We start from the raw sequence: 12,620 nt of genomic DNA, 5'->3' as shown, positions 1-12,620 counted from the left end.
GGGTGTGGTGTTTTAAACCAAGTTATTTCTTCCTGATCCATAACTTAGCTTGAAAGGCATTCTATCTTTTTAGACAATGAATTGACCTTCACTGAGCCTCTTAAGAGAATGTTCCCCTATTGTGCTCAACTACCATTGAACTTTCCTTTCTATGATGTCATCTCGGGGGCAAACAAGATATATACAAACACAGTGTGGAAATAAGTAATAGGTGTGCCTCAAAGAAAAAAATAATTAGTATAACAGCTCAATTTTTAAAGACTATTTTCCTTTTAGAAAACATAACGCAAAGTAAATTACTTGGGGACATCTAACAGAAACATAAATTAAAGTATTAAACCCATTATACAAACCTCTAGTCAGTCTTGTTTCTCAGCTACAAAGCTTTTCAAAAGCACACAAATAACTGAAAAACTGCTAATATAGATGTCCTGAAATTATTTCAGGAATTGTAGAGGATTATATCATAAGTAACACCACCAGAAAAGACAAAAACAAAGGGAGAAAAAACTATAACTGAGACTATAACTATAACTGATACCACTGATATGAGAAAGGATGAATAGTAGAAAGGCGACATAATTTGCAAAAATATATTGACAAATAGGCCAACTACACTCTGAGTTATCCTAAAGATGAGCAAATAACAATTCCTTTATAAACACAATCATGGGCATAGTCCATTACTCATGACAGGTCCAGCAATAAAATGAATATAGTATTCTATTTCTACAGGCTGTTGATGAAGAACTTCATGCACATGTTAAATAGTATGGTTTAAAAGAAAAATAGAGGTTGACGACAAACCTACATCCTTACTCTTATTCTTCATAGTCTTTGCATCTTCTGCCTAATACAGAAAATATTAACAATATCTATTTGTGGCAGGGTATCTTTAGCCAAGCAGACAACTGACAGCCTAATTCTAACCATAAAAAAAACACCTAAAAATACAAGTCTCAATATATTTGAGTCTGGAAACGACAGCATCTTCACCTTCCTACCTTGAATCTTGCATAAGCATTCTCATTTTGAACAGAAATTCAATCTAAACCCATTGTTACTATAGTCCTACCTAGACTGAATTGGCATTCCTTCTTTACCATTTCATGGCACACTTTCCCATTCTAGAATTACCATTCAGTTGCCAATAACGACTCTAAAGACCTAGATCTTCCAGATTTGGAGACCTTATCCTAAACTAACGACTGGAGTTGAAAGACTGCCTTTGGAGCCTAAACTCCACTCTCGCTTTCACAAGTGAAGACACCAGAGACAACAGCTGCCCGACTCTCTTCTCTTCAGAAGTCTATAAAAAGTTCTGAAAAAAGAATTCTTCACTCCCAATTTTTTCTCAGTATCCCCTAACCCTATACAAAACCAGGCACCGTCTTTGGAAGGGCAGGTGTCATACTTTCTTTGGAAAACACTGTAGAAAGCTCTACCTTTGAAGGCTTTCCCACCACTTGATTGTTTATTTGTTAAATTAATGGTCTCAATAGCAGAACTGAGGTAGAAATAGAGAAACATTAGTTAGGAGTAGATTAACTTCCTGCTTACATGGCTTTATGAGAACTCCAGAAGTTGTGAATATACATAATAAGAAAAGGCAAATCCTTGAAGAAGTCCGGAGAATCTGCAGCAATATCAGCTAGACCATACAGCAAACTAATATTCACACCACGTCATCATTCATTTCAAAAATTCATCCAGAGCAAAACAGAATGGGTGTTCCCTTCAAGAAAGAAACGTATCTCCTCTGCAGGAATCCTTTTCTTTGAGGAAAAAACGAATGAATATTTTGGGCACAGATGTGAAGCTAGTTTAAGCAATCAGACAGAAGTGATTCCAGTATTTACTTGTCCCCTGCTTTTATGATTTTCTATTGAAGCATTCCAAAACTCTAAAAAGCACAAGAAAGAGAAACTCATCTTATGGAAGCAGTTGAATAATACCTCTCAAGGATTCTGTCAAACAGGCATTTAATAAGGACAGCAATGGTGACAGAAAAATGGGGAATAGTATATCTTCTTTACAGCACCTTCTAATCCTTTTGTAGCTATTTATAGAAATCACTTATTAAAAAAAGTGTAGAGCAGGCCACTTGGGAATCAACTGTTTGCCACCAAGCTTTTCCTCACTGAAGGCACCTATGTTTCTAAGGAGTCCTGGAATGACATCTAAGCTTTCAGAATATTGATAAATTGGAGGAGGAGAAAAATAAAATAAAAAAAGTCATCTTTTCTCACCAGGGAAACTGTTGCTCTTCATCAGCAAATCTGCCATCACTGCTGACACTTCTGCTGAAATATATGAATGCAGAAAACATTTTAGAAGTTTCATTTCTATAGCAATCACAATAGATGGCAAGGCACAATGGTTGGATGAAGATGTAAACAAAACCCAGCTTCCTTATGATTGTCAGAAATTGCTCCTTGTTTTCCTGAGGCAACATGTCAATAAATTCAATCTGCTTCAATTAATATACCTATTCTATTATAACTACATGGTTATTTGAAAAACAGAATTGCAAACAAAATGAGAAATAACTCTTCCCCTCAAAAGGTCCTTTTCTTTTTTTTCCCCCAGTACCTTTCTAAAGCAATAGTGATTTCATTAACGCTGTTCATTCTTTTCATCAGTCCTTGGGACAACAAAAGAATCTGAGATGGAAAGTGAGCATGCCTCTTGCTGGACTAAAATACTTCCCTTCTGTTCTCTTTGAAATACATGTAATAGCATTAATGGTAGGAATCTGCCATGCTATTTTGGTGTGCTCTGCAGTTTCATGGTTAACAGAAAAACAGCTTTATTGGAAAAGTTATTTCGGTACTATATAGGAACAGTGGGGAAAGGGGAGTAAGGAGACTCATGCACCTTCTCCTGTATGAAGTCCACTATTTCTGTAATCCTCTTGCTTAATTCCTGCAAGGGTATTAAATCACTGGGATACAGAATTGAGGTTGACACAACTGCTTCATATGGAGGTAATAAAAAGTTTTCACATTCCTTTAAGCCTTCATCCTATTATTCCTGACTATAACATACTTTAAATAGAAAATACCTTTTAACTTCATATAAGATGCCTCAAGTATTTATGACACAGAAGCAGATGCAATCTAATCATAGCAATCATCCAGTACCTGTAAACATGTTCTATTGAGAAAGAATACCAAAACTTTGTTACTGCAATGACCCCTCTAAGGTACTGGAACGTTTTATATACAACTACTATCAAGACCAAACTCAACGAACTATATTGAAGGATAGGTTTGTGATACCTTTCAACTGCCTTGTCAGAGATGTCATTCTTCATCTGAACTCAGCAAAATATGTAGATCAAGGTCTGCCTGACTTGTGCAGTTATCATATGCAAATACTGAACCAATGTGTTTATTGGCATAAGCCTTATCAATGAGCTAGAATGTGTGCAAGCAGTTGATATTATCTAGAGCCATTCCATCATACAATGGCATGAACTGCTTGGGCTGATATAGATAAGGGATCTTTGTCCTTTACTAAAGCAAAAGCATTTTTTATTATTTTTGTGCATATTGCAGGTATGTCTGGTACTCTAAGCCATATGAGAACCTAAATGTTCTTAGTGATGCTTGGTGCAAGAGTACAAAGCAGCACAGGCAGCATCTCTTAGGCAGCACTGGCAAAAATCACCTCTGTCTCAAGTACACAGAAAGCACGCACAATGCACAGGAGAAGATAAAGATGCACCATTCAAAAACACAGATCTCACATTCAACACAGAAAGAGGGAGGAATATTATCATACTCTTCTATTTTGGAGAAAACTAGTCAGAACAAGATTGGAAAACATTTTTTTGTATTATTTTAAGGCCAGTAATTTGAGATCTAATTTAAGTGATAGGTGAGACTGAACAACCTCTAGTATTATTCTCCCTAGTTCAAACATGGATATGACAAGCTACATGCATTAACATTCCATCTTTTATGGTTAGAATCATTAGTATCTTAGCTATCACATTAAGAGTCAGAAAAGTAAGTAACAGGTCATAAAGAAAGTAAGCCAGCCGAGCTTATGCAAAATGAACCTTGACAACCTATTCTTCAAACATGCATAATGATATTTCAAGAATATAGAAACTGAAAATATATCATTTTCCCCTTTCAACTCTTTATATTTTCTAAAACTCCTTCTACACAGTGAAACCGAACCAAAAATGTCCTGAGAGACTTCAAGCTGTAACGAGCAATCTTTTCAGTAATAGGCTTTTTTTACCTGTTCCTAAGAATATTTCAATAGAGAAGCCAGTCATTTTCAAAAATTATCAAGGTAATCAAGGTAAATCATGACATTCTATGGTTCAGGCTACCAGAAAACTCAATGACTATGGTACACAACGCCATACAAATGGATGATTGCAAAAAGCACCAGTAACAAAAAAACAAAAATCACAAACTTAAGGAGCTCTCAAGCTTATGAAGGAAAAGCATGTAGTTTTGAACAGATAGCAAGGATGTATAATGACTTAACTGTTCAATCATACCTGCAAGTATTAAAATTATGACTCAGAAGGAAGGTCGTTCTTTCCAATGAGGAAAAGTATCAACTGACTCTTTCTTGTTAGACACACTTGGATACCATTAACTAACGACACATTTCAACTACAACACTAAAGTACTCCACACCACACCTTTAATAAATGTCAAATTACAGCAACTTATGAAGTATGAGAATCCATATAGTCTCTACCTAAAAAGTCTTTCGGGTCGTTGATTCTAATGGGAGAAAATGATTTTGCACGGAAGCATTCTCCTGGGTGCCTTACTTTCCTTCACCCACATTTTTCATCGCTGAGCTTATTTTCTAATTTTCTGTCCCTCCATACTCATAAAACTTTCTCTTTGCTCCCACAAGTCTCCAGTATTTCAGAATCTTTTCCTTTAAAAAAAAAAATAAAAATCCTGCTTCCAGTTTAATATACTAGTGCTATATACATAGAGTGCTATGATAGCTCTGCTATGTATCATTTGCTGTAACAACCTCAATGGACAACATTCTCTAAACTATTCAGTACTGTCATCAAGTTAGTAAATGAAAGGTGTTTCATTTAATAAAATTAAGAATATACTGCTTAATATAAAAAATGCTTAAGAATATCCTGGGAATATTTTTTTTTCTAAGCATAAAAACATGCTAGAAAGAAGATATTTACTGGCAAAAATTTATATTTAATAGTGACCAAGTGTTAATAGGATGGGTTTGAAAATAAACTGTTATTCTTTCTTTGTTGTAGACATTGTCAGATCTGTCAACGTTATTAGCGCAAAACAGTTGTTCGTCCAACTACTAATGCAGCAACTGACACACGTACTCATCAAAGTGCCACGGACTATTCCTCCCAGTGCAAGAATTCAGATCTGAATTAAGAGGGAAAAGAAAAGACTTAATTATGAATTGCAGAATGGATGTAGTAATCTAGGTTCAGTAAAAACAGACTGCATGCACATAAGTCTCATTTATCTCTTACACTCGTTTGATCATCGAAAAAAATGAACTAAAAAAAATTCAAAGACACAAAAAAATTCTGCCTCTCTTGCCAAAGAGTTTAAGCCCGTTTTCTGTGTATGATCACATATTTCCCCAACACCAGAACTGAAAATATGTCTCTACTGAGCTGTGGAGCTAAGGGAAGAATGTATAGCACCTTAAACCAATAGACTTGAACTGTAAAAGCAAGCACATTGAATTCAAACTTTAGTATTCTATATGCAATTATTAGAAGACTTAGTTTTGAAACATTACTGATCAAACAAAATTAAAGTTACTTCACATCAAGCAACTTCCTACCAATAATTTTTGGACAAATTAGTCTTTTGAGTGTAGAAACTTCCTAAGGACAGAAGTGTAAAGATTGTTTTTCCTAATAATCTGAACACAGCTTTGTTTCAATGCATAAGTAGCGCTACCTTCAAATTCCATCAATTTTAAACATTTTTGATACTTGCACAATTGAATCTCTAGGAAGATATGTAGAAGGTGCATATTACCATACTCGAGTAATACTGACCTTTCTCCTCTCAGTTGAAATAAAAATTTTCCTGCTGTTCCTTTTAGGGAGTCATCCCTCTCCGATCTGCTGATATGCTCATTACAAATTAATTGTCTACTTTCATCATTAAATGGTGTGTTAGACCTTTGCTCTGCTAGGCAGTTATTATTATTTCTGCAAAGATTATTCATCACGGCTGGTTCTTCAGGATCTAGCTCCTCTTCATCTGAAATAGCCAAAGATAACACATTTTGTAGAAGTGTTGAACACAATAAGTACACACAACAGAGCTCAAAATGAATTAGTTTTCCATGTTACATTATAAAAATTTTCTTCTATCAATTTAAAAGGTAAGAAAGCTTAAGACTATTTAGAGCAAACTAGTCAAAGTCTTCTCATGAACATAATTCTTAAAGTCTTTCAGTTTTGTGTTTTAACATTTTAATTTTTTTTTTGTTTCCCTTTTAGAGATAGGTGGATTGTACCTTGTGAAAGAAGTGATTACAGTTCAGCATCTGAATATTATGAAGGAACTCAAGCAAAAGGTAGCTGTTAATCTTGTACCTTGGTACGTACACGTGCTAAGAATCTGCACAAAAACCTTATGTAAACATCTGCATGATCCCCAAAGGGGAGAAGAGGTAAACTCAGGCTATAACTACATTAGGGTCTCAACTTCTCCAATTAGTAACACCAACTTATTAAGGCTAAGGGATTAAATTATATGTAGGTGTACATGATATAAATATGTACATAATACTGAAGTAAAGTTTAGTACTTTTTGTATAAGACTTATTTTGCAATAAGGTAAAAAGTGAGATATTCAGTTTATCATGTGAAGTAACAATCCCAGGTAATGTAAGAATTGTCATTATTACAACCGAGTCATTACAGACAGAGTTCCAGCACGTTTTATTATGAGCCAATGTGCACGAAACTGAGATGTCAAGCCATTTCCAATCTGCAAGAAAATTACTTCTAAATCCCACATTTAGTGACCTTTATAAAGTCTTCACTAATGAAACTCTTAACAACAAATACGATGTAGTTGGAGGCCTGTCAAGACATATTATTCCTTTTTGCTCCTCTTTTTATGCTCAATAAACCATCAGGGAATCTCCTTAGATGATGCCATCTCATTATCTCTTTAAACTTTTCATCATTTAATGTTAACTTTACCCACTGAAGAAAACTTCCAGTAAAAACTCCTTTACTTAGAAAACTACAGGAAAAAAAAGGCAACTGAGTAGCTTTCAACTCACTTTCAGAAGTGAAAGCCAGTATCATTTTTGGAAATGACATTTTCAAAACTGCCTGAAAGCCATTTAAATATTTTAAAAATTTACTCTGCAAGGACATGCAGGTCCTTTCATATAATACAATAATTAATGTAATTAATGATATCAAAACCCATCGTGCAGTTATTTTTCTAGGATATGTATCAAAACGTTCTTACTCTGATCAGGAGGAACCATTTTAGCAGAAAGGAAATTTCCCTGAGAAGTTCTTCTAAATAAGCGTGCCCGAGCACTGCTGACTTTTCTAACCTCTGCAGCATCAGCAGGAGGTTTTGGAAGGGAAATGAAAGAATCTTCATCTTTTGCAAAAGTGACTAGTACTGGTTTCTGTGACAAAGATAAAGACGACATTTTAATAAAAGCACAGATGATTTCATTTCCATATAAGCAAAAATAAATTAAAAAATAGAAAACTAAATGATTTACACAAAGGGTTAAGTTCAGAATAGATTACATAGGTTTGCTCATTAAGAAATTTCCATCTTCATATCCAGAATCTAATAATACCATTCCACTGAACAAGCCAGAGATCTATACCATTATCACCACAGAAAGCAAACATCCAGGGGTGCAGAAAACAAACAAAAACTAGACTAAGTAGAGCAACTGAAACTCAGAATTATTTATTTCCCTCATAAATACTCATTTAATGTCACCTGCAGTATGCTTGTTTGTCAAGAAAATGTTGTGCGAAAGACTTGCACTAACAATTCTACAGGCATATCTATTCTTTAGGATTTGTTTTTAAGCACTAATGTAGTATTTCCAAAACACTTCAAATGTGTCCATATCATATGTACCATTTCCTATCACACTTGAGACAAATCACATAGATCCAGAAACATGCAAGTTCTTGTTTTATTTACATTAATATCTTGCATCTTAGATGATGTGACCAATCCCCTGAACCTCAAGTACAAAACACTTGTGCCCTACAGAAACGCACTGCCCTCTAAGATCAAGGTTCTCTACAAATTTCCTGAGAATAAAGAATCTATTAGAAAGTCTCTGGTCCGATCCTTCAGTGCTCTCCCGGTATTAGTTGAAGATAGCCAAGAGGTGAGGCCTACTCCCTACAACCACCATGATTAATACAAGCTCTACATTTGCAGTGTACTAACCTACCACCGTTGGTAAAGCAGAAAAGGCAGTTTTTGCATTGGTCTAACAGTAGTTTTCTCTACTCTCATAAGATAAATAAAAATTTAACACCAGTATGTAAATCCAACTGTAGATATATTTAATCTAAATTAAGTATGGTCAAATTTTTTAAATTTGATTCATATGACTACATTACCTTATCGAAATTACTGGAGTATAACGTTTCTTGGAATTTTTTCCCCCCTATTTCCTAAAGAATGCTACATTTAGGTTAGCGTCTTGAAGAAACAATACACACAGCAAGCATACTTAACTGGTTTAGCATGCTCTGTTCTCTCAGGTACTAAACAAATGATTATGACTTAATCCTATATTTAAAGATTAAATATAAAAAACTTGAAAAAGCAAATACACTTATAAATGGAAAACAATTCAAAACTTTCAGTGGGGAAAAGGGGGTTCTTACAAGTACCTCTCTCTGGTTTTTAAATCAACTACAATCATTACATTTGCCAGATGTTCAAGTCAAATAGAAAGCATAATCAACCTATTTACTTTCAAGTTATTGATCACAAAACCACAGAATAGTTGAGGTTGGAAGGGACCTCTGGTGGTCATCTTGCCCAACCCCCCTACTCAAGTAAGGCCACCTAGACCCAGTTGCCTAGGACCATGTCCAGGAAGCTTCTGAAGATCTCTATGAAACCTGTGCCAGGGCTTCATCACCCTCACAGCAGAAAAAGTGTTTCCTCGTGTTCATAGAGAACCTCATGTGTTTCAGTTTGTGCCCACTGCCTCTGCTCCTGTCACTAAAAAGAGCCTGGCCCCATCTCTCTGCACCTTCTCTTCAAGTATGGATATATACATGGATAAAATGCCCCCTGAGCCTTCTCTTCTCCAGCCTGAATGGTCCCAGCTCTCTCAGCCTTGCCCCAGTCCCCTCATCACCTTTGTGCCCCTTCATTGGACTTTTTCCAGTTGTTCCATGACTCTCTCTTACTGGGGAGCCCAGAACTGGACACAGCACTCCAGGTGTGGCCTTACCAGTGCTAAGTAGAGGGGAAGGATCACTTCCCTCAAACAGCTGGCAGCACTCCTCCTAATAAAGCCCAGCATACCATTAGCCACCACCTTAGCAGCAAGGGCATGCTCCTGGCTCATGTTGATACTCATCACCTTTTTCTATTTTAGTAATCTTACACAAGAAAGCTGACTCAAGTATCCATCTTCTGATTCCTGTTACTGTCACTTAGAATTATAATGCAATACAGCAATATTTAAATAGTTTAAATTATTTTCATGTTTCTTCGGGGGGGGAAAAAAATGACAAAACTGAGTTTCTAAGTCTCAGACTACTGGTAAAACAGGCTTCCGTTTCTCCCCAACCAACTTACACATATTTTTATGTTAGTATCAGTAGTGTTAAGAAAATATATGGTTTATTGCATGAATTATTTCCAGAGTACTCACGTGATCCAGCGGACTAAGACGAACACCAGATACTGGTCTTGATTCAGCCAAATCAAAACTGGATGCATGAAGACTAGAATAAAGACATTAAACATAAAATGAATAAAGCAGATATGGTTTTTTGTGGGGTTTTTTTTGGTTTTTTTTGGTTTTTTTTTGTTTTTTTTAATTGCATGCGTCTTCCCTTTGACAATGAATATGGGGAAAAGGCGGAAGAAAGGAAGAGTGACAGAGCACTTTTCACACTATCACTCTTCTTCCATGGGTGCTATTTAACTTTGATATGTGGGAATCCAGCAGCATCAAGGCAAATTACAAGATCGCCAGCACACCTGCACAATACAGTTTATTTCATACACTTCTGTAACAATTCTCTAATAGAAGCCTCAATTCATGCACAAACCCAACTGTGGTTAGTGCCCAAGCTACCTGACGCAAGCTGCAGAACACTGCAGTGCAGAAAACCCAGGTTTGTGCAGGCATGAGCATGCTCCTTCCTGTACACAGGAGAAGCACAGACAGAACAAGCATGGATGTCAGCCAGAACGACCTCATTACCTGGTCACCAACAAACAGCCAAGTTGCTCTCAGGCTCCTGCTTTCTGCAGGGGCACAACACTATGCAGTAAGGAATACTGGATACGTACAGTGCCTGAAGTCATGCTGCCAACAAAACAGCATGGACACTGACTTACTCATATGGCCACTCAAACATGTTTCAGCATCCTTTCTGGCATGCCTGACACCTAACATTACAAATACAGCTCATATCTCCTCCTGACAGTCATTACAGAATTGGCATATAAGGAGAGCTAAAAAATGACTTGGTAAATGGATGTAAAAAGCCCAATATACACTTTTCTTCTCTTTTGTCACAAGAGGAAGATCTATTGAGCTCTGTAAATTATGCTACATAACAAAACTCCACAAAGAAACAATTTTGAAATAGTACACATTTTGTTTCAAATGAGCACTTCAAACTTCAAGACTTACAATTACACATTTAAAAAGATCTGAGAAAGCTCTGAAAAAAGATCTAGCACGCAGTTTATGTGGAAACAAGCAAGCTTTCACGGTTTCTAGAGAAAGCTGAAGACTATCTCAACCAAAAGCATACATTGTCTTAAGAAAAAGGTGAGTTACAGACCACTTTCCTATACTATTCTCCACAGACCAAACTAGTGTAATGACTGCCCCTGGTAGCTCTAATCCACAGGAGCTTCCTGGACATGTAGATTAACACCAACAGTAAGGATCATTAGAAGAAGGCAAACGATGTGATTAGGAATACAGATTAACAGGGGGGGGGGGGAATCCATCAGAAACAAAATTACAGAATTAAATTGCTTGCTGCTAAAGGATATTTGAAAAAAATCTTAAAGCCACAGTACCTAAAAACTGAAGGGGGTCTATTTTGAGGAGCTCGTGAGGATCCAGATCCAAAAAGTTTCCTTTGATCCTCTGTAGGTGTAAATGGTCTCCGAGTTCTTACTGTTCGTAGAACGTTTCTGGCTTCATTTATAATCTCAGAACTGGTCTTCTGTTTTGGCACTGAAAGCCTATAGAATGGTTCTGCATTTTGTGTATTTTTATTCTTTGGAGGTTGCATTCCGCTGCAAAGTGGTGCACAGGAAGAACACTGTACAATATATATGGAAGGCACAGAATATAATGCTAGTTTTAAATTACACACTATTAATTCATCAATGTTTATGCCACCATAATGTAGTTTAAAAGGATATTATAACAAAATCCTAGACCGTGGTGAAATAGTGGAAAATAAGGCTCATTGATACCGCATTTCCCCCACTGTTTCTCAGTTCTGTAGGAAAATACCGAAGAGCAGAAAGCATCTCACACGGACGACCTTTCGTTTTTTAGAGGGAGCTAAAATGCATTACACTCAGTACCACAGTGCTTTCTGGGCCAAACGTGGTACTCTCCAATGCTATAGAAAATCTGTTTCTTAACACCTGATTACTTATAAAGCATCATAACCAAAACAGGAATTCAATAATACGCTGTAAAGAGACACTTTCTTTCCAATGAACTTAGGACATACTCAATATAAGTTATCAATCTTACCAAGGGCTGCTTCCTAATAAGTCAAAGAGGCATTATTATGAGTAACTGAAGCATAGTTATCAGTAATTGATAAGCAGAGACAAGGAAGAACAGGCAATCCATTTTTTTCCTCTGAGAGAAATGCCTCCCCAACTCACCACCAAGCACATGCAAGCAAAGATAACACTAACATAAGAGAAATTATCAACCCAAACTTTCAATCGGTGTTCTGTCCTGCTGTATCTGCTAGCAAATGCAGTGGCCAGTGAAAGACTTGCTCTATCGTCTCTTGAGTCCGTGTCCGTCCGTCCGTCCGTCCCCCCCCGTCCCCCCTCCAATCAATCACTGTCCTGGTGCAGCTCTCTGTAAATAGCATCCTTGTCATTTTACAGCAAACTTCTCATAAGCCTTAAACCATCCCAAATTCCTCTTCTGCTTTTCAAACTTATCTAAAAAGGAAAATATGTTTCTGCACTGTCTTTGACTCACACCACCTGGTAACTTCTATTCTCTCACACAGTTTATGACAATGAACCAACAGTAGATCAGACACTGCCATCTTGGTTATTTCTAAACTATGGAGCAAAAATCCTACTTCTCTAGTTTCTTAGTTCACTTCTTCCCACTCTGCATTTTTACATTTCCAACTGCCTCTTCCG

The 12,620-nt window shown here is 36.5% G+C and overlaps 1 protein-coding gene across 1 annotated transcript in view; it reads right to left on the bottom strand.

The window, feature by feature from the left end:
* Nucleotides 1-11,506, bottom strand: part of ARMC2 (armadillo repeat containing 2) — a 63,836-nt gene extending 52,330 nt beyond the window's left edge. Inside the window, exons 1-5 of the mRNA XM_009893869.1 lie at nt 11,289-11,506; nt 9,898-9,970; nt 7,485-7,653; nt 6,047-6,254; nt 2,250-2,300 (exon numbers count right to left, since the gene is read on the bottom strand). Of these exons, the coding sequence (XP_009892171.1) occupies nt 2,250-2,300; nt 6,047-6,254; nt 7,485-7,653; nt 9,898-9,970; nt 11,289-11,506 (719 nt within the window). The remainder of the gene's footprint in view (nt 1-2,249; nt 2,301-6,046; nt 6,255-7,484; nt 7,654-9,897; nt 9,971-11,288) is intronic.
* Between the last annotated feature and the right edge of the window lie 1,114 nt (nt 11,507-12,620).

The sequence above is a fragment of the Charadrius vociferus genome, unplaced genomic scaffold (assembly GCF_000708025.1).
Source record: "Charadrius vociferus isolate BGI_N301 unplaced genomic scaffold, ASM70802v2 scaffold129, whole genome shotgun sequence".
Taxonomy (NCBI): domain Eukaryota; kingdom Metazoa; phylum Chordata; class Aves; order Charadriiformes; family Charadriidae; genus Charadrius; species Charadrius vociferus.
This window is presented reverse-complemented; position numbering and strand designations above follow the sequence as displayed.